Below are 22,598 nucleotides of genomic sequence, written 5' to 3' on the forward strand. Positions count from 1 at the left end.
AATTTGAGATTTGGTGTTTTTTTTTATTGTTTCTTGATCCACTACCACACAAGCCTGACAAACACAGAAGTTATCATGTAATCAACAATCACATTTAAATCATTTTAACGTTAATTGTTAATTCATCATCATGTTTTTTTTATTAGTAAAGTGCCAATGCCATGTTTTGATTCTACAGGTTTTTTCATAAAGAAAATGTCATATTAATTAATCTCTGGCCACAGTGTCTGTTCCACAGCAGCCGCAGAAACTTGTCTCCCAGGTAAAACCTCCACATCGTGACATTTATTGTTGACAAGAAAAAGACAGTCATATGTGGTAAAATATTTGCTAATGTGGTAAACCCACTGGATCCTCATAGTAAACACGTGGTCAAAATGTCTCAACACTTTTACTTTCTCCTGCCCTATAGCCTTCCCAAAGGTAGCTTTAATGTTAAGGTAACCCCCTCCTTCATTTAATTTTCATTTGGTAATTTGGTTGTTAAATAGCAATCCAATTATCTGATGTGTTGTACGAAATATGCAAACACATTTTCATTCCTGAGCAAACAAAATAAGGAAAGTAATTCATTCAGCTAGCAAGGTGCTGAAAAGTGTCCAAGGTGAAACATCCCTGTTTGTAACCACAAATTAATTTTCCACAGATTGAGCAAATGTCAGTTTCATTTGTAGCTGGTGGTGTCTTCGAGCCGTTTATATTTTCTAGCCTCAGCTATGAAGTTCATTTCTGACTTTGACAGGACTATTTCCTTATTAACTCCTAACTCTTAACCTGAAACCCCAAAATAATAAGAATTGACTCAAATGTCAATCACCAAATCAAATCCCCTTTTTTCATAATATTTATGGTTGGCATTTTTCCCACCTATATATCCATTCAATGTATTTACATTCTGTAGTCACATCCCTACATAGTCATTTTTATTGTTAGTGGCAGAGTCTGCCATTCCTGCACTGGATTTAAATTACCTTCACACATGAGGAATTCACAGGAAAACGATGTGTGCATGTAATTTTATCTAACTGATTAACAGCCTCACTGTTTACTGTTCGCTCTATTTCCACTGTGTCAGAGTTGCATTAAGTTTCTGCTTCCTACTGCTGCTGCTTCATGTTAAAGGCATTCAAATGGTGAAACACAGGATGACTGTTAAGAAGCCACAGGAAATGCAATGTTTTTGTCACTGTGGTTAGTGATTGTTCAACAAAAATGACAACAATCATTTCTGACATGTTTAAATGTTACAGGGAGTAATGGAGGGAGCAGCCACAGTGAGCTGTTAGATGAAGAGTGGCAGGCGACAGGCTGTACACCTTCAACTTACCAGCAAGATAACCAACTTTACTGTTGTGTGGAAAACTACTCGTGCAATGCGCAGCATGAAATCAGATTGCAGTTGCTCATGGCATGATGGAAACAGACCAATTACTGACTGACTTGTTTATTAAAACAATGTGAATTTGTTTTGCTGCACTCTACACAAATACACCAGTTGCTCTTCTGCTGTTAGCTGCACCCTGAATTCTGGGACTGTAGTAGTAAAAGACACTTGCTGTTACTACGGTAACCACCCATCGCCAAATCAACCAGATCTGAAATCCTAAAGCCAACTGAAATCACATTTAATAATCTCTTTTTGCACTCAAACATAATGTCAACAATACATAACAAACATGTGTTTGAATGTACTGATAATAATTGTTATGATTAAAATATCAGAAATGCTCCTTTTTGTTGGCTGGATCGTGTTGGTGTCTGTGTTTGATTGACAGCAAGCTGTCAGAAAGTCGATGTTACACTGAAGGGAATGAGAGGTAAAATACAGTGTGTTGTAAACAGTGATTTTGAAGAGCAATAACCACACCAGCATCTAACTGGACCGAAGTGACACTCGCAGGTATGTTTACATCCCGTTTAATATGCTGCAGCTGAACAGCTAATTAGCTATCCAGCCTGCTAACTGACATTAGCAGAGCACTTTTTGAATTTGAGTTTGATGGCTCGCTCAACAAGTTAAGGTGCAGGACAAGACGTGTTTTCATGTTTTCAAGTTATATAAGACAGAGAATCTGTGGCTCTTGTGTTGTGTGGCAGGATGCTATCAGGCTCAGTGTGACCGTCTGCTCTGCCTCTGATAGAGTGCTGATATTTCTGCTTTATGCAAGATTTGATTGGCTATATTGAACCGTTTACAGTACATGTGTGTAGATGGAGAACTACAGTAACAGAAAATTAAACCACAAAATATAAAATATAAATCTCCCAGTAGCAGTATGTAGCAATGTAATTTAATTTCAGTGGTGCAGTTGTCTTAAATTCATGTTTAATACGTTTTTGGTATCTGTTTACATTTGTAATCCATCTAAAAGACTATCACTAAATTTGAATCATTATGTCTAACTAGTCTCATCCACTCAGTGGAATGTTCAATCTGTGAGCAGATTAGTGTTAATTTAGTTATTAATATTAATGACAGAAAGCAGCGATTGGCTGACAGCACCAATCAATGTCATGAACCCCCCCGCCCCCTGCCCTGCTTGCCAGTGTTAGATGTTTGCCAACAGCAGTCTGTGAACTGAACCTAACTGGTTTTCAAACTTGAAAAAAAGAAAAGGCTGCTTGGATAGAAATGTCCTCTTATTTACCAGTCTATTACAAACTGTTTGTGAAAATATTGAAGGTGGAAAACAGGCCTCTCAGCTCCTGAATCATGTTTTAAAGAATTTTTCAAATGTAATATAAGGTCTTACTGACCTTAATGTAAATACAGAAAGCTAACACAATAGAATCTGGGCAAACATGTAGAAAACAGTAGAAACCAATTTGTTTATGAGGTTTGCAGCCACTGTTTTCCAGATAACAACCACAATTGCTACATAATTGATTTGTGCTTGAAAATATATCTTTGCTGTAAATCTGCAACAACAGCACTGAGGTTTGCCATATCAGTTTTTCTGTGGGTCTAGATTTTTGTAAGGCCAGTTATACAGTAAATATGGCAGCTGTACTGCATAGATACAAATTTTACTGTAGTTTTACTGAGCAGAATGAAACAACCTGATATAATCATCTTATTCTGACTCTATCAATCTTAAAGTATCTGCCAGATCAAGGAACTGGTTCATCCTTTTGATAATTTGTTACCTCTTTGAAAACTCTCTTGCATGCTTTTTATTCACATGCCACAGTAGATTAAATAAATGTGGAATTTAGTTTAATTGTAGTATGAAATTATAATGAATTGCATTGAAATTGCATTTTTTCATGCAGCTGAATTATTCCTTTCATTTTATGAAATATGTTACATTTATATAGTCATCAGTTTACTGGAATAATCATAGAAGTCGGACACTGTCAGTAATCAACCCGTCATTCTGTCATGCTTGCTTCTTAAGAATATATTTGACATTAAAACTCTGATTAAATCTTATTACACCATCAGATGAGCCAAGGCTTAGAAAAGCTACTGTATGTATTTGTGGTTATGTGTGTCTGTGTTTATAAAGACCTAAAGCTGCTTAAGTTTCAAAGGGGCTTAAACTGTCTGTTGTGACTCCTCAGCTTTAAGCTGCATCTCAAGGGTTGGACCACCTTCAGGTGTTCAGTGTGTCTTTCTCTGACAAAAGTTCATTCATTGTAAGAACTGGTGAAAATATACTGTATGTTGGATTTTTATCAATGATATCTGAATCTTTTTGCATCATCCAATTTTTCTGAGGTCATTTTTAAAATACTAGTGACAATAAAATATACAAGTATGGCGTATTTTTACATACTGTAAGTGAGTTTTGTGTCAATACTCTTGACCCACAGAACTCCTTGTGCAGAGGTTTGCACACAGTTTGCGGCTCACCTGTGGTCTCTTCTCAGTATTTCCGTCTGTGTTCTTGTAACGAGGTGAAAAATAAAATCAGTTTGTGCCAATAAACTCAGCACAGTGGTTTTGTCATAACCAAGCACAGACGGATTATCAAATCATCTTTTAAAAATGACAAGTTGAATAAATTTCATCCAGATATGAAAACATTTGTTTTCAGCTGCACACCTACACTCCATTTGTGTATTTTACCGGAGAGAAGTCACAAAAACTATCAACCTTGATGATCAGCAGTGGCTGTGCGTTTGAGATTTTTCATCTTTTGGGTCTCTACTTTGCACAATTATATAAAGGAAGGACAGACAGTCAACTTTAAAGAGCTTGCTTTCTGCAATTTATTAAGTCAGTTTCAAACACAACATGCTCCAATTAGCTTAGCCTCTTGAAATAGGTGAATGAGGTACAAAATGATGATTCACATTTAACTTGTGTGGATGAATTCCTCTGAAAATAAAGATCTGTCCTTTGACCTTACTGTCTACCATCTGTCACTGTCCACATGCCCGTGGAGCTCGCTGCGGCTCGCTGGCTCGCTAACATTATGACGGCCACACTGAACAGTGTCCATCTTTCTGTCATGGACCTGTTTTTCGCAGGTCTCTGTGGCCATTGCAACCAAAGGCTCTTTTGGCCAAAGTCCACGTGGCACAAAAAGGCCGCTGCATTCCTGATGTCTGTGGCTAATCTGTGGTGTCAGCTTGTGTTAACGCCGCACCGCCAAATTTGAGGGCACACAGGGCCGGGGAATATTAAAAACTCCCATCAGCAGCATTCCTCCAGAGGAGGGCGGGTCTGATGAGAGCAAGGGTCACCTAAGGTTGAACGGTGGTTGTGTGTAGAGCCGCTCGTACTGTAACGGTCTGATCCACTGGACAGGAGGTGGGGCCGGGACAGGACGGAGGGAACATACTTCAAAGAGAGAGCGCTCTTTCCTTGTCTATCCTCATTGAAACTGGGCTAAATGAGCTTTGTGGGGGCTTTTGTTCCTGCTGTTAGACAATTCAGAGACTGGACGGAAGATGCCGAAAAGGACAGGAGGTCATAATGGGTAGTTAATTATCTGCTTCTCAACCTGCCAGACGCTTTCTGCATGCCACCCCAATTGACCTATAATGACCATGAGATATTGTTCTGCTAAATTTGAGAAGTCTAGCAAGTGTAAGGTCAGACTGTTCCTACAATTGCCACATGTCAAATTTCACACAGCCATGAGACAGACACTTTGTACTTGAGTGCAAGCATTTCTCTTCAGATATCCAACCCTGCAGCTTCCTACTCTAATTTGAATACATCAATATCCACAACATAACTGATAAAAAGTCCTTGCAAACTTGCTGCTTTTTTAAATTTTACTTATTGCAGCAAACTATGACCCATACCTGAGCACACTACGAGCTACACAATAGCCAAAAAATTCAACGTGTTTCTGGTTGTCTGAGGCCGTTGTGCAGACATGTAACATGTGCTCTGCTCTCTCTAACTCCCAGAGGGGCAAGGACAGGAATGCATTCAGGGTCAGGGGTCGGACAGCCATGTGCACTGCACCGCTGTAGCCTGGCAACAGGTGCTGTACAAGAGCCACAGCCAAACTCTCCTGTTTCATCTGTTGTATTTCTATATTAAAAGAAAACTGTACCTCAGAATATTCAGCCTACTTTTTTTATTACAGTTTTTATTAAAACTGTTAAATCTGCACAGAAAGAGAAGCTCATAGCTGAGAGGTTGGTAGCGTCTCGGGGAAATGATAGCACTGTGCCAAGGTATTCCTTCTTCTCCCTCCTGAGAGAGGCCCCGCCATTCAGCACTGTGAGGTCAACAAGTACAGATCATTACCCACAATGCCTCTGAACAGAAAAAAATAAACTTAAATATGCAGGGCTGTTCCTTTAAGATGGTAAGACAGGAGCTGCCTGAATGCACTCAGAGACAGAGCTGCAGCCAAGATGAAGGCGGAGGGAGAGGAGGGGAACAGGAGGACAGAAAACAGAGACGTCTAGTGATGTTGGAAAAGTTTAAACTGGTGTTTCCCTGTGTCTGCTGCAAAGCTGTTAAGTTGCAGTTATTCATATTGTAAAATTATGGGTGTCAGTTTGCTGATTGCACCGCTCGGAGAAAAGGAGTCTTGTTGCTAGGAGAGGAGAGATTCAGCCTTCTCTTATTGGCCGCTAGGATGCGTAAGATGGCCCAATGAGAGCCCTCCCCCTAGAAGCAGTGCAATAGTAGAGCTACCCCCACATGCAGACCTGATTAATATGTCAGACATGTTTTATGGGTTAACGTGAATCAGGCGAGATGTATTGAAAAGACTGCAGCAGGGATTTAGTGTGTGGATATGTGTTTGTGTGTATATGTATGTATGTGTGTGTGTGCATACTATAAGTCTTTACAATATGCGTGCCAGGGGAGCATGCCACACTGACATATCACACACAGTACTTTGAGGTCAAATGATGCTTTCGATTCTGAAAAACGCTCACATACGCACACACACATACACACACACACGGCGCACTGTAGTAATGAACTAACTCAAAACAGACTGGCGTAGAGTGGAAATAGGAAATAGGATTCCTCACATGTACATGATTATCACGAGAATGCAGCGCACAAAAGAGAAACAGAAGTGAAAAACTTAACTCTGTTTTAGAGGTCTGGTGCACATTGAAAGAGCTTGGGCTCGTGTGCTGTAGTATATTTAAAACACACGGTACAGTTGTAGACATGTTGAGGATCTCACAACAAATCTGTCAGGCACTTTTGATACGTTTTTACCTGTCAGGGAAAAAACCTGACATTTTTATTTTCCCTGACAGGAAAGTCAAATTTGTGTGTATTTTTAAAGATTTGTTGCTGTCATCCAAAAGCAGAGCAGAGCAGAGTTTTGAAGGAAAACCAACATTTTTGGAAAATAAGCTTGTTTGCTGTCTTACTTGTGGTCTGAGGAGAAGATTGGCACCAGTTTAATTCTTCAGTGCAGAGATAAGTCTAGGACTTTGTTTAGCCTACCTTAGTGCAAAAATGGATGCAGGGGGAAACTGTTGGCCTGTAAAAAATGATGAAAAATGGAAAAAAATATGCCTTACAAGTAGTCAGAATCTGTCTTATTCACATGATGTATCTTGTTAGCTAGTCTCTGCAAGCTGATCATTAAAGACCATTTCATTAAAGACTCACCTTGGTTTTGTTCAGAGTAGCCTAACGATAGTGTGCAACAGTCAAGGAATAGCACAAGCTAGCTGCCCCTCAGAGGAATAGTTTGACATTTTGGGAAATACGCTCATTTGTTTTTTTGGCTGAAAGTTAGATGAGAAGATCGACACCACTCTAATGCCTGTTAGCTACTGAGCCAGAACCGGGACTGGGTTAGCTTAGTTTAGCATGAAGACAGGAAGCAGGGAGAAACAGCTAGCCTGGCTAACTCCAAAGTTCAAAAATACATCTACCAACACCACTAAAGCTTGATAAATCACATGTTGTATCTTTTTTATGCAATTCAAACACGAACAGAAATGTAAAAACAACATCTAACTTGCAGGAATTAAGCATAAGATCTGCAATCACTTTGGTCAACAAACTGTTTCTTTTTTAGCAGTGCTTACTTGGAGGCCAAAACAAGCACAATAGTGACATTGACTTTTTTTTAATTCTCACATGTGCTTGAATATTGTTCATATAATACCATTTATTTAAATTGGAGGTTCATAAATCTATATTAACATAACATCACTGTATTCCTGGCCTGTGCAGTGGACCAGCACACCTATAACTGCTGTAAAATACCTGGACTTATTTCTCTCAGACAGATATCACATTTTGACTTGTCATACACTAGTAAAAACACAGGTGTTACTATTAACATTAGCAATAGCACCGTTATATTCAAGTGCCCCTTTAAGCCAGTGTGACAAGCTGTGTCCGTTATCACTCCCTCTTCACTACAGTGCACCATAATTATATTTGAGTGTTCAAATTCTGAGTGTGAAATACTTTAAATACTGTATAGTACCCTCAAAAATTCCCTGGCATGTCAACTCTGCAAAGATGTGAAAATTACCATTGTACGACTCCACACCTGTCAGTGATGACCCAAAATGATGATGATTAATAAGTGTCAGAAATCTCAATTTAGCCTACTGCTCACTGTAGAGTATATTATACAGGGAGTAGTGAATGAGGGAGTGATTTCAGACACAGTTATAGTGAGACCATACACTTTATAGGGACCTTGAAACTGAAGCAGCTAAATGGAATTCAGCCACCATTAATTTTATTATTTACACGTTAGCTTTTCCTACTGTGCAATGTAAAAATGTCTTCAGTGAAAAAGACTTATTGGAAACTATCTTTTTAAATCATTCAGCCTCAGTTTTAAACTAGCCTAGAGTCAATTCCAGCATCCACAGATAGAAGACATCACGTCTCTCACAAAAATGTGAAAAACAATAGTGGATGAATTTTTAAAGGAAAAATGGTCAGAGAACTATTTATCTTACCCAGTCAAAGTCAGGCCAGCTATGTCTTAAAGCTGCAGTGGTTCCAAAATAATGCTGTGGACTGAAAATTGTTTTAGTTTACGAGATGAAGAGAGAAGAAGAGAGGCATTGTTTTATTTAAATGAAATGGTGTTGTTATTAATCAGGTATTTGTCTGGTACTGTGAATTTATCATACTTTATTTCAGCATCATATGTGGTCTCTACCATTAAATAATCAGATGCAGAATGAGGCACATAATGCATTTTTTATGCCTCTCTCCATATGGAAGGTATTGATTATTACACGGTTAATGAAGTTAATTGTTTTTGCATTGAAACGTACAGTGTTTTATGTTTACATTATTTTATGCATAATAGACCTTTGACATATACATGGGGCACCCACACAAGTGTTTTCACTTTCACTAATTAGACCTCAGGACTGTGTGGGCGTGTAAAGACTGCTTCATTGACATGTTCATCACTGACCTTTTTTTTGTTGTTGCAGCTGTAAGCAGACCACACTGTAACTTGAAAAGTTTACCAACTTTTGTGCAAACAGTGTCACAACTCTTGTCAGATCAGATTAATTTAGATTTTTGATATCATACTTATACCTTTATGTTTTTTTAAAGTACTTCCACAGCAGACATTTTGACTTATCATAGTAGGAAAAGCACAGGTGTTATTAATAACATTAACGATGTCTCTGGTCTGTTCGAGTGTCCTAGTAAGCCAGCTAAATGGAATTCAGCCATCATTCAATTTATTATCAACATCTGTGCTTTTCCAACTGTGACACATCAAAATGCCTATTGCGAAAAAGGTCTGTTGGGTTTCGGGAGCTCATGAAATTCTTAACATATCTCCAACCAGCCAGAAGAACTGAAAACAGGACCAATTAACTTTTTGATGTGCAATGGCTCAATAAGGAAAAATATAAAATTACATTGGGATGGTGAATCATTTTGGTGGAGGGCCAGATTTGGCGAATGGCCTGCTGTTTTCTGAACCCCACAATAGTGTTTCATATACATTTTGTACTGCATAAAGATAACTTATATTTACCACTCAATAGCTACTGTACTGTATCACTACTTTTAACAGTTAAAGCTGCTCTAATCAATATTTTTATATAAACAATCCATAGAATGACCACCTGTAAAAGGGGTCTCTGCTCACAGTGACAAATCCACAGAGAATTATTAGCACCCCGTCTGAAGCATTATAGCGTCTTTTGGCTCATAATTGTGGCAAATTTACAGTTTTGGTTCACACTCATCGCTCTTATCAGTGTCATTTACAGCCACAGCAGGCAGCTGTTTTTGGTGAAAAGTTCTAAAAACCCACTGTATGCAACCTGCCCTGCACCAAACAGCAGACAGACAAAGTTAGCACCTAGCTGGTGAACACAGTTTAGCATTTAGCAACTAAAGATTCAGATATTTCCCTCAGGAGTTGGTGGACACCAGAACAGAGCTACAAAGACAATGAATATTGGACTTGCACAAACTCCAAATATCAATGTTGCTTGTGTCTGCTTATGTAAATAAAGTAAACACGTTCACCATTCAGTATGAAATGTATAAAACAATAATACTGTATATCTATGTTGTGCCCCCAAGTGGCCAAAAAGTAATTTAATTTACAGATGTAAATAAAGAGCTCTGCTTTAAGCTTATAAGTAAAATTTAGTGAGTAGTGAATTGTCAATAACTGACTATGTTTAAATTTGCAGTTCCCCATTGTTATATAGAGGGTCTGTCACTGTTAGGCTTATGCTTAGCATTGACTAAGCATAAGCCTAACAATATCAATATGCCTTAAACTTATCCCTAAGTACATTAAAATGTTCTGATAACACGTCTTATCAGTTTTCCAGTGACTATGACAGCACAGTTGATCCCAGTGATGTCTGACTTCAAGCATTTCTTAAATTTACACAAAAGGCAGCAGCTTTCGGAGCTATTTACATCTCCAACAAGCTAAAAATAAATGCTGTCCTTCCTATGACACAGCTGATCACAAACTATTATCCTGGGGAAAAAAATCACAGTTCCGGACTTGAGAAACTTTGACTGCTTCAATAGATATTATGAAGTACAGAAGTGCTGAATAAGAACATTTAACCAACTATGAATGCTAGTTGAAAAACAAATACAGATCTCTCAGTATATGTACCAATGTGCCATAAATAGCAACTTATTTTAAAGGGATAATAACAGGGATTTGTTTGCTTCCAGCTTTGCTACAGGGAAGATTTCTGTCAGTACTTCTCTTTGAAGAATAAATCGAAAGAAGCAGCTGGTGGATTCCTGTTCAATGAGCTGTTCTAAATGAAGTGGACCAATGTAAAATCATGTCAAATCTTTGATTTATAGCTGTAATTATTTTTGATAGGTTTATTTTGTCTTTTCATGCCACATGCCTTCAGGTGGTTACACAAAGTATTTGAATGTACTAACACATTGATTGTGTGGCTTCCTGTAGAGAATAATGCACACTCAGAAGTCGGTGATGAGTAGTCTACTTGATGTGGAACTCCTTGAAAGTCTCAGACCGGGGGGGAAAAAAATGTTTGGTCACATATTGTTCTTGAAATCCTTTTTGATTTGTAGAAATCACCATTGTTCTAACATAATGTACCATCTGCAGCCATAGTTGTAACCATCAATAATGCATGTTCTGTACTCCAAAAGCATCCCTAAAACTTTAAAAACTTAGATTGGTCAGAGGGAGAAAAAAAGAGCTTTAGATTTAGAGCTTTCGTTTGTAGAAGTTTGGTTCCTGTTCCTTTAACCGGCTGTCAGGAACACACAGAGAGAGTTTTTTTTTTTCTTTTCCCTTTTGTTCACTCCTCTATGGAAATGCGCATCTGTTCTCTGGCCACACACGCAGCCTAAAAAGTGAAATGGCAAGCTGCAGTTAGTATTCTGCTGTAATTCATTGCTTTGATTTTGATCTGCTCCAGATCTTTTTTATCTTTAGTTCAATTTTTACCTAATGTGCTCCTTTATTTTTTGCTACTGCTGCTCTTGAATAATCTTTTCTTGCATCTTGTCTTTTCTACTTTTTTATTTTTTTTCAGTGGAGGCACTCTGTCTCAAGTGTCTTATAAATGCAGTTGTTAGGGTCACAGACTTGGAAATAACCCGTCTGAGGTTCAATGCCAGGCTCCTCCAGTGTTTGCAGTGCGTTTTTGAAGTGGCAGGGTGGGCTGGCGGTTACAGACTGTCCCTTTGTCAGAAGGTCACAGGTTGGATCCCTCTTATAGCTGGTGTACCCATGTTGAGCCCTCCTACTTCAGAGACGTTACCCCTGCCTCACATCTTTGTTGAAACAGTTGTATGAGCCAGAAAGTGGATCCGTTAAGATTCACAATCGTACAGCTGAAAGCAGAGAGAGCACAAAGGTTACAATACAGAGAGTACAACACTCACTGAAGGGAGCCGCTGCATTGTTGCTGCTCACAAACCAAGGTGGTCCAATTACACACAAACAACATGCAACAGTTTTTTTTTTGTCTCTGCTCTATTTTTTTTTTTTCTTGACATTTTTATTAACACATCCTGGTCAGGTAGTGAGTTCAGGTTCTGACTCTGCAGATTCAGAATATGACTGAAAGTGCCTGAAATGGCATTTCGTGCTGACCTCTAGTGGATGATGTAAGGATTTCTTCTGCAGATAAAAAAGCACAGTCAGAGCCGCTTCATTCATGCCAGCACCTGTTTTTACTGGTTTGATATTTGGTGTTTTTGCAAATAAAACAAGTGGACCACTGGACGCAATTAATCAGCTTTTGAAAACTAGCAATAAATGCACTGTGTTGGTATATTATTACTAGTATTAGTCTTCTGTCTAGTCACAGTAATTCAAATGATTTCCTCAGAGGATATTCTCCCCCCAGTAAAGTGGTTTCCTCAACCTTAACCTGAGAAATACTGTTGGAGTGATAATAATTATATGTTCTGTTTCATAGTTGACTGAAAATGTATTAAAATTTGCATAAGTAAAAATGATGAGTGATTATACCTTATTATACCTTCCCCTTTATATATGGGAATAATCATATCCAGAATAATAATACATGGATTTATAGTTTCAATTCAGTACCTACAGTATGCAGTTTCCATATACTGTATATACACATTACAGTCTAAAAAAAAAAAAGCATTAAATATAAAAATAATATTTATATTTATTTATCATTTGCTGCTGCCCAACCCAGTAAGCTCATTTCTAGGCTTACTCTGAATAAATCCATGTTGTGAAACAGATCCTGGATTGTGCTTTAAAAACTAACAGTTGATAATGGAAACCCAGTGGTTTACTTTTGACATAAAAATAGTGTGAAATTTAATTTTACAAGTCTTTTTATGTGCAGATTGTGGGAAAAATAACAGATTGGAATCATTTAAGAAAATTCAAATTAAGAGACAAAGACAGCAAAGGAAGTGAGAAAAAAGAACAAAGAGAGACCACCAACGAGGAGTGAAAGTCAGCAGGTCTATACTTACTGTGCATTTTATATCCAGGATGAGGTCACTTTAGCTAGACACAAACTATGGTTTACACTTTTACAAATGTTGCTTTTTAGCCTTGTTGATGCCTCAATCCATTAATGTTAATTAACACAGAACCACACAGCAGTACTTTCATCACCAAATTTATCAGATGTCACAGTGAAATTTGTATGACAGCCACATTAGCACTGAAAGATGTGTGGAGATACAGTATTTAGCAAATGGTATTTAAATATCTACAAAAAACTCCCATCTGCAGCTATCTGTAGCTTCAAAACTGTATTGCTATCTTGCTATTGCTAACACTTTGCTACCAATTTCCTGTCTTTCTTTGTATAATAATAGTACGTGTAATTCAACTAATAATAGAGCCCTGTCAACATATTATGTGAAACAGCTGCTTTAATATGTGAAGTGAGCATACTGTGTTTCTGAACATGAACTTGTGTGGGATGCACAGCAGATAGACAAAGTAAACACACTTGACAGTTTTACAGAGGTAAATATTTAATGACGCACAGAGAGTAGAAAAGTCATCCAACCTGTAAAAAAATATTTTTCAAAAAAAAAAAAAAGAGTAAAAAAGTATGTATTTAAAGAGAGATTTCAGTTTGCACTTGGGTGGTGTGGTAATTAAAGCATCCTGCTACCTGAACATTACATGTTTAATGTCTCATAATAACTCATGAGTCTTCTGTTGATGTATCCTTAAGTACAGAAATCTGTCAGTTTTAAGTTTGTACAAAATGAGTATTATTAATAATAACTGTATGTGTATCTCAGAATTAATGAAGTGCTTAAACACTCTTAATGCCGTCATCATTGGAAGTTTGGTCCAAACAAGAAATCAATTTAGAAAAGTATAAACTTCATCTTCATTCAGTCAGTAACAGAACACTGCATCCATCTTCAGCATACAGTAACTCAGTATTCCATCAGGAATATAGTGGTTATATGTGTAACACTGTGTTTACTATTCCTTGTATTATATTATCATTCACAAACAGATAATATGGATTTATGCAGAGGCGTTGAAGGTACCATGGAAGCCGTAGGCCATGTTAACAGGCACGTTGGCTCTTCCCAGCTCCTCAAATGTCTTGGCATTTAAAATCAGGAGGAATGTTCCTTTATCCTGGAGAGAAACATTTGGTGGAATTACTACACAAAACCACAGAGAGCTTGTTATGTAATGTCAATAACAGTACATGAATGCTTCTTTGTACACACCAGTGACTAAAACTGTAAACAATTCCCAAACCAAACCCTGTGGCCTTCAGAGTTATTTCTTAAGAAGAGCCTTAAGGACCAAAACATATTTTAAAAAGTGTAATTGTGCACAAGGCCACAGAGTATTAAAACCATCCTTGGTGTTGAGTGTTTGCCATTGATCAAAAAAAAAAAGACTGGATGAATGAATTAATGATTAAAGGAATCTATTTTGGAAATTTAATTTGCCATATTAGATATTTTGCATTTGCACTGTACAGTCCTCACAGTGCTGATTGACTATAGCACAGTTAATAGAAGTGAGGACATTTATAATGTACTGTGGCACAAAAATTCAAGCCAGATGTGCTGGAACACCACAAGATGGTTCACACTCTTCCACATGCCTCTTATAATAGAAATAATATAATTTAACTTTAATTTAAATTTAAAGTTAGTAAACAGTACAACTGACTATTTTTTTTTTGCAGTTATATTTCAGATGTAAAAAAAAATCTGTATTGTTCAGAGTTAAAAAGACGTTTTTCTTTTCAAGGTGCTTTTAACAAAATTAATCAGCAGGGACCTTGATGATCAATAAATCGTTTCAGTCATTTTTCAAGCAAAAATGAGAAATATTCACTGGTTCCAGCTTCGCCAGTGAGGGATTTCTCTGTTTTTATTGTTATAAATTGAATATATTTGGGTTTTAGGCTGCCAGTCAGACAAAACGAATAATTTAAAATGTTTTCATATTTTGTAGACTAAACAATTAAATTGATTTACCAAGAAAAATAATTGGCAGATTAATCAGAATGAAAATAATAATTAACTGCTGCCCTAGTTTGATTTATACATTAGTCACAAATCCAAAATAGCATTTGTTTCTGCTCCAATTTCCAACAAAACCCCACTGACAGAATTTTTTGTGAATTATAATCTTCTCTCTCTCTGCAGAGTTGTAAAATTTTTATTATTGGCAGCACTGAGATGACCAGAGAACAAGTTTTCTGCCATTATGCTTCAGAAAGTTTTGTTGCTCTGTTTGTAATTTCAAACTTTGAACTATCAAAATTCATTTTGTGTAAATTTGTCTATGAATATTTATGACTCTGCTCATCTTCCTCATGTATATTTATGATGGATTATGTGTCCGGCTGATATCAGACTCGGAAGAGAAAAACAACCAGACTCAGGTCGACTCACAGGCCTGCTGCCTGGTGGTAACTAAACTTCCAGCACCCCTGAACCAATGACATCAATATAACCTACAGTAGCAACACAGTGGCATGGAGATTATAAATGACTGTTGCAGACACATAAAAGGTAGATTAACTGAGACACAACAGAATTGTGGCACATTACAACAGTGATGTAACTACACAATGACCAGCACTTTTACTACTAAAGCTTTAAAAAAAAAGAAATAGGGGTCACCTTTCCTACAGCTCCTGCACAACTTTAATTTTCAGGAACAGAAACAGAACAGAGTCTTACCTGTGAGGGGGTGAGAACCACCGAGAGGATGACACCATCGTCCTCCTCCACGGCATCAGGTGACGGCACAAACACAGGCTCTGACGGGTAGAAACCTTTCTGGTACCAGACCTGAGGTCACACACAAGAGTTAAATGTTTCATAACCTTAACAACTTACTCATCTGAAAAGTATTTTAAATACTTTATTGTACTTATAACCTCCCTGAAGCAGGACACTTCTGTATATTATTCTTCCATCAAATAAACTAAACAGCTTTGATGTACAGTGTTCTAACTTTAACATAGCAGAGTGAGGTTAGGTCATTTATTATCACTGCAACTGGGATTTTACATTTAAATTTGTGGATTTTTTTTTTTACTTGTAATATTAGCCTATTATTTCTCTAGATTGCACCTTCATAGACATATACATAAATCGTATTTGTGTTCTTGGTAATGTTTAAATTGTACTTGACTTCTCAATGTTTCTCTGTTTTAAAGGAATAGTTTAACATGTTGGAAAACACGCTTGTTCACTCTCATGTCTAAGAGGGGCATCGATCTTCTCATCTAACTCTCAACATGAAAGCGAATATGAGATCTCAAAATGTTATATACAGTTTGTACTGACTAATTGTGGTTGAAATCATAGACAAATCTGTGCTACTGTGTACAAAGTTATATTGTAGGACGGGGAAGGCCACATTAAGGCAGAGAGGATGTTGACTAATTCTGACAAAAACAGCAGTAGGGTGAATATACTTCAATTAAATAATAGTAGTAGCAGCTGTTGTGACATGTTTGATATCACAATTAAAACAGAAGTGCAGAATTGTACTGCTGTTTGTTAAAGGGAAAATTATTGCGATTTAGCTGATAAAGCTGATTACTATCATATACCATGATGGCAGCTGTTTTATTACATAATGGTAAATACAGTCATTGTCCAAGGATGTATACACACACACACACCTTGAGCGTCTTGTCTGTCAGGTCCATCTTGAGCAGAGAGTCTCCCACCAGGTGATTGAACCCGCAGCCATAGAAATAACGGTACGGCCGTGTGTTACATCTGTCATAGTTTATCTGAGGGAACTCCAGGCCACCGTACTTGTGGAGGTCATCTCCATGGAGATCCTCGTGATGGCAGAACACCTGTTGACAAAGAGAGGATCAACGGGTCACTGTCACGTATAGTCAGCAGAGTTTTTGTCGTCCCTCCGTGAGTTCACTGAGCATCAGCTTCAGTTTGGGATGCTTGTGTGAAAAGGAAGAATTGTGGTTTATTTGTGGCTTTTGGCTTAAATGAATCCAGCCTCTTAGCTATACCTGTTGATTTCATGAATTCAGTACTTTTGAATTTGTTAAAACACACCATAGAAGATGTGAACTGTTTCATCCCCACTGCTACACAATTTCATAGTAATAATTGTTGAGATATTTCAGTCTGGACCAAAGTGGTGGATAAACTGACTAAGCAACAAATTGACATTAGCATCCCTGGAGCCAGTATACTGTTTTTATTTTTTTAATTATTTAACTGTTCTGTATATTAGTAGATGTATTCTCCCCAGTCTACGACTGTACAACTGATGTTACTGAGTGTGATCTCCTGTTTCAACGCTGCGTCTAGTATTTCTTCTGATGAGATAGTGTACATTTAGAAATTCACACTATTATAGATACCAATCTGTGAGGATAAGAAGTTTCATGTTTTCAACTCACCTTATCTTTGCTGGTTTTGACACACGTTGCTGTACTGGAGGGCCGTGTGTTCAGGTTCTGGCCTGTTGGTGTTTCACTGGTCACATTAAGGGGTAGAACAAATCGCCGAGGGAAAACCCTGCACATAGTGTTGTACACCTGGGAAGTACAGGAGCAATGCAGCATGTGTGCATGTTAGAGATAAACCTCTTTATGATTGCCCTTTTGTCTCTTATTGAAAAAACACTGAAAAAAATGATGTAAAATGCCAGAACCCTTGAAAATGTAACTGATTATTTGATTTACAAATCCAAAACTATAGTCAAACAGAAGGCAACAAATTTACATTGAAAAAGTTTACTTCCAAGCATATTAAGCAGTTATTTAGTAAAAAAAAGAAAAAAGTTTGATGAACACAAGGAAAAATGAGGAAAAGCAGATTCAACGAAAACCTGGAGCACATGCTGGATTGCTCTGATAATATCTACCAGTATAAGAGTATCTGATGGTGTATTTTTCCTTCCTTCCAACACAAAATAGTGTTGATTAATTTGTTTACGTAAGTCTATGCTGACCTCATCTAGTGCATCTCCTGCTTTGCGTAAGTTCTGGATGAGGTAGTTGTTGATAGCTTGGCCGTCGTCTGAGCAGCACATGTCGAGCATCAGGAAGCCATCTTCCTCAAAGGCGTTGATCTGATGGAAGGTGGAGATGGCTTTGGTGTGGTACTTCACTGAGCTGACCTGTATGATACAGAAAACACAGTCTTAAGAGTTATCAACCTGTAATCCTCCTCTTGTTTTTCTTTTTTCAAGTGATACTCCATTGTAAAAGTGTCTCCATCCCTTCGAGGCATAAATAAATCCTCACCCCTAACCATCTCAGTCGCATCTCACCTCGCCTGTTTTCTTGTGAACCAGGTGGAAGACAGTTTCCTGATTGGGATCCCAGTAGATGCCCTCGCTCAAAGCCTTCCCCCTCAGCTTGCATGTGACTATCTTCAGCAGGTTCATCTTAATTGGCTGCTCAATGAACACCACGTAGTTCTCAGACATGGCTGGAAGGAGGAGTAAAGGTATTACTGGGGTTTGTAGCTCAGGGCAGAGGATGAAAGACACTAATGAATAATATCCAGGAGTGCCGGCTTACCAAAGCTGTGGTAGTAGGAGGGATGGGACTTGTTAGCAGGCACGATAGAACAGAGAACTTTGGCTCCTTGTAAGGTGTCTTTGGCATCTTTCTTCTCAGGAGGTACACTGATGATGTTGTACAGGGCTCCTGCAATAGCCAGGAAAATAAGACCTTGTAACAACTTTTACAGAAACAAACAATTCACCTGTGGAACTGTGTAAACCTTATTGGAACTGACCTTTGCTGCCATAGGAGTTGCCCATATTGTAGGTTGTACCATCAGGGTCATAGTGTGGGTGTGCAGTGGCTCCATTTACAGCAATGAACTTGCTCCAGTCCACCTATAAAATATAACAAGAATGAGAAGGATCAGTGTGTGTTGTCACTACTGTAGATGCTGCTGTAGGAGTAGAAAAATGATGATTGGACACTACATGTGTTACTGCGTGACGGTCATCATCATACCTTTTCCAGTGTTTCTAGGTTCTCTGGGTTCACTTTGTGGATGAAGTTTGTCTCTGTGCTGACGTAGTAGTCGCCCTTGTATTTCACAAAGCTCACACTAGCGTTGTCTGTGGGCTCTGTAACAGAGAAACACACAGGATTACTGAAAGCATTTTTCCTTTAACAGAAGTCTCAGTAAACTGTTCTGCATTGGTGCCTCCATAATTTACTGAAGAAAAAAAAAAGACGGTAACATATTTTAGAAATGACTGTTTCCCTCTCTGGTTCCCCACTGTATCACATGTTATTATGTAAGCTTGGTGGATACACAGTACTTAAGCTGCTCCACCCCTGGCCTCACCACAGAGTTTGTCCAAACACATATACTTCTTATTCAAGACATTTAAAAAAGACAGGTTCTTTGACATGACTCAGATATTTCTCATTTTTCTGAACAGCAACATTTACTGTAGGTGCACCCCTCGTTTTAGAGCAATGGCTACAGTAATATTAGTGATTAAAACTGAATAAAGTGTTCTTTCCTTCCAACTGATCTACATTTTTCCTCTCCTGCTCCTTCCCAATTTTCAAAACTGGTCTTACTGCAACACAAAATATGTGCTTGTTGTTTCATTTATACCACAGAGCAAGTTAGAAATCATGTGAAGCAACATTCTTGCGCAATGAGTCAACAAACCAGCTACAGTTGCATGCCACATGCCACGGCCACAACCACTCTCCTTTGTCACACATGATCCATTTAAACTTAAATTTATCCCATCTCTTCTCATTCAGTCTACTCACCCATCATCTCAAAGCGAGACAGGAAGCGCTGGAAGAAGTTTTTACAGGGGTCGGGCATGGCGAGGGTACCGAATTCAGACATCACGATGCGGTCCTTTTCACTGTTCTTCTTGTAGGCGTCGCTGTGTAGGAACCGACTCATATATGTCACCTTACTGTTCTCAATCTTGAACTGGTGGAGCATAGCCATCCCATCAAACCAGTGGTTGTAGCTGTGGTGAAGTACAGACATTAGTCTTAATCAGATCAACATACAACATACAAAAACAACTTTCATTTGTGTTGCGCAGCTGTCAGCGAGTGTCTCCTGTTGTTGAACTCACTGTGTGTTTCCAAACTCAAACTTCCCTGGGCCGTTGCGGAGGAGGTTGCCATTGATCCAGGAGGGAATGGTCCCTTGTACTTCAGTGGAGATCGGCTCAGGGGTCTCCTCTACAGAGCAGACCAGAGGAGCGATCGTCTCCAGCCCCTTCAGTACTGTGGTGACGCATTCTTTGCCATTCTCAACAGGTTTGGCATCATCTGTAGGAGACACACACATATACAGTATTAAGGCAATGCATTCAAACTGCTACTCACTGTTGGTCAGCTTTTGGCTCCTGAGCCAGGGTAAAATCTGGTAAAAATAAAGTTTCTCATCTGATAAACCAGACTACTGAGCAACAGCCTACAATGTCCAATGAAAATAATACACTTAATATACAACATGTTAGGAATACTTCTTCCTCTTGTCAATGTACTTCGTAAATATGCCCTATTTTTGTGTCAACACATGATGGATTCTACTGCACTCAACCACACCAGTGTTTAGCCAGAGGGTATATAATGTTTTACATCTCAACAGTATTTCTTGCAGCTGAGCAGGACTGAGGCTCCTCGGCATGCAGCAGAGAGAGAAAAATGTAATTTATCTCTAAGAAGGTTTCAGCTGAGTGCAGTGTGAATAATCTCTATTCTAAGAGTGACAAGATAAAAAAAAAAGTCAACTGGATATATGAATGTACTCAAATATTTGACAGAAATTATAGTATAATTATAATATAATAGTTGTGCTAAAATGTACAAAACCCCTGCTCTTTATTTATACATTTGTTGTTTATTTATACATTTGTTACACTATGTTACAACTTTTCTAGTTACAGTTTATTCAGTTCTTCTTGACATGACACAAATTCACTGTTTGGTCAACAAACAAAATGAGCTTAGCTGAACTTTAACCTCAGATTTTGTTGACTTTAACATCCAGTGTTAACAGTCTGTGTGCAAGAGCTCTGAAATATTCTTGTTCATGTAGTCATGATGATCTTTTTTAAATTTTGTTTTTAAGTATCTCAACGTCAGTGTTGGTGACAGGTTTGTATGTTAACTGCATTATTACACATCTTTCGTAAGAAAGCTGATCTTGATAACTCAGGAAAAATGACTGAAATCTTGCTTTAAACTGAGAGACGAATAGATAGAATAAACTGCTTCGTTTGGTCTTAGTTGACTGTGAAATTGAAAAAACTCAAACAATTTGGCTCATTTTTGAAAAATAGCAACAGTGGAACAGAGGAACTCTGCTAAAGGTCAGTGTTTGTCTGATGAAACCTCAACAATTTTAAACACACAACTCAGCTGTATGATGAATGCTCTCCATGGCAGATTCCAGTGTTAATTAAGGCATCTGACTTAAGTTATTTGTAACAGATAGCTCCTCTGTTAGCATGGACTGAAGCCATTGATCCTATTTACCTCTGTATTACTGCCAGAAAATGGCTTGTACATAAATAATACATACATACATAATTAATCTCTGCATGTAAAATGAATATAAATAATTTCTCATGTTTTGGTGATAAAAAAATATGCTGGCCTATTTATGTAGCCCTTTGATCGCTGAGTAGTATTTTAAATCAGTTTTTAATCAATAAAATGCCTCTGAGTTTTGATGATGTCTTAAAGTAATGCAACTAAAGCTATAACTGTTTTTACACATATTGCGCCTCTCTTCAAAGCTGAGCACTGTTTGTCACAGTGTGTGTTTTGTAATTCTCTTCACTTACTGTATGGGTCATTAACCATCGAAGTTCATCTTGCGACTGCAGCCTATAGCTACTTAATCATAACAATAATGTACTAACTGCAGTCTTATGCATATTACATGTACAGCAGCCTGTTAAATTGAAATCTGACACAGCGGGGCTCTTGCAGAGAGAAGCTAAAAGAACAGTTTGTACTGCCAACACATGCAGTCTTGATCAGGCTTGATCGTCAACTCTGCAGTAACCAACAGTCAAATCAGATCACAACCGATATCAAGCCTTGTTTTCAAAAATATATATAAAGATGCGAAACGATTACAGTGAGCATGGTCTCGTGTGTCATGCCGCCGCCCGCAATGACTGAGCTCTGAAACAATCAGCAGGTGAATAAACTGCACTTTCCTCTGTGCAGCTGAAACATCCACATAGTGGAAGAGGCTTACCTGAACTCTCAAGCTTCACAGGAGACATGTCAGTGGTTATCATGGATGGATACAGATCCTGCTCGCGACATCTGTGTCCTGCTGGACCATAAACTGCTCACCAGTGAGCCGCACGGGGCTGCACGCAGCGGCGCTATTACATAACCCGCTTATGTAATACAGTATACTGGCAGAGTGTGTATTTCTTCCCCAGAAGGTAGAAATGACACTGATGCAAAAAAGACAAAAGTAGGCTAGTAGTTGTTTACTTTTTTGTTGTGTTATGTGTTATAAAAAATATGATTACACTGTGTATGAGTGTTACTATTTTATCTAGATCATGATGAATTGTTCCTGCCTTGTACTGCAACTCTGCAAAATCAGCAGACGTATCAGCTAAGGTTAAAAGAAGTTCAGCATTATATTTGTAAAGAGGAAACTGGGGGTCAGTTGGGCAAAATGGCTGCTGGACAGGAAAACTGAAAACAGACATGACGTTATCTAT

At 38.1% G+C, this 22,598-nt stretch overlaps 1 protein-coding gene and 1 long non-coding RNA gene across 2 annotated transcripts; both read right to left on the bottom strand.

Moving 5' to 3' along the window:
• Positions 1 to 5,540: 5,540 nt before the first annotated feature.
• On the bottom strand, positions 5,541 to 7,289 carry LOC122995968. The gene is made up of 3 exons (XR_006406898.1): positions 7,055 to 7,289; positions 6,811 to 6,923; positions 5,541 to 5,684 (listed from the first exon to the last, which is right to left on the bottom strand). It is a non-coding gene; the product is annotated as an uncharacterized LOC122995968 (long non-coding RNA).
• A 6,055-nt stretch (positions 7,290 to 13,344) lies between these two features.
• LOC122996098 (beta,beta-carotene 9',10'-oxygenase-like) lies at positions 13,345 to 22,317 on the bottom strand. Its single transcript, XM_044371643.1, has 12 exons — positions 22,115 to 22,317; positions 19,971 to 20,169; positions 19,648 to 19,859; positions 18,865 to 18,980; positions 18,638 to 18,740; positions 18,418 to 18,546; positions 18,165 to 18,325; positions 17,844 to 18,011; positions 17,290 to 17,427; positions 16,537 to 16,719; positions 15,584 to 15,694; positions 13,345 to 14,012 (listed from the first exon to the last, which is right to left on the bottom strand). Exons 1-12 carry the CDS (start codon positions 22,155 to 22,157, stop codon positions 13,896 to 13,898), a joined length of 1,680 nt encoding a protein of 559 aa, XP_044227578.1. The 5' UTR covers positions 22,158 to 22,317; the 3' UTR covers positions 13,345 to 13,895.
• Between the last annotated feature and the right edge of the window lie 281 nt (positions 22,318 to 22,598).

Source organism: Thunnus albacares, chromosome 13 (genome assembly GCF_914725855.1).
Source record: "Thunnus albacares chromosome 13, fThuAlb1.1, whole genome shotgun sequence".
Classification (NCBI taxonomy): domain Eukaryota; kingdom Metazoa; phylum Chordata; class Actinopteri; order Scombriformes; family Scombridae; genus Thunnus; species Thunnus albacares.

What these genes read in the sequence shown, in the direction of transcription:
- LOC122996098 (XM_044371643.1), bottom strand. Translation starts at nt 22,157, where the DNA reads ATGATAACCACTGACATGTCTCCTGTGAAGCTTGAGAGTTCAG. An exon ending in TGTGAAGCTTGAGAGTTCAG is followed by an intron (nt 20,170 to 22,114) that starts GTAAGCCTCTTC and finishes TGTCTCCTACAG; the next exon opens with ATGATGCCAAACCTGTTGAG. An exon ending in TTCACAAGAAAACAGGCGAG is followed by an intron (nt 18,012 to 18,164) that starts GTGAGATGCGAC and finishes TGTATCATACAG; the next exon opens with GTCAGCTCAGTGAAGTACCA.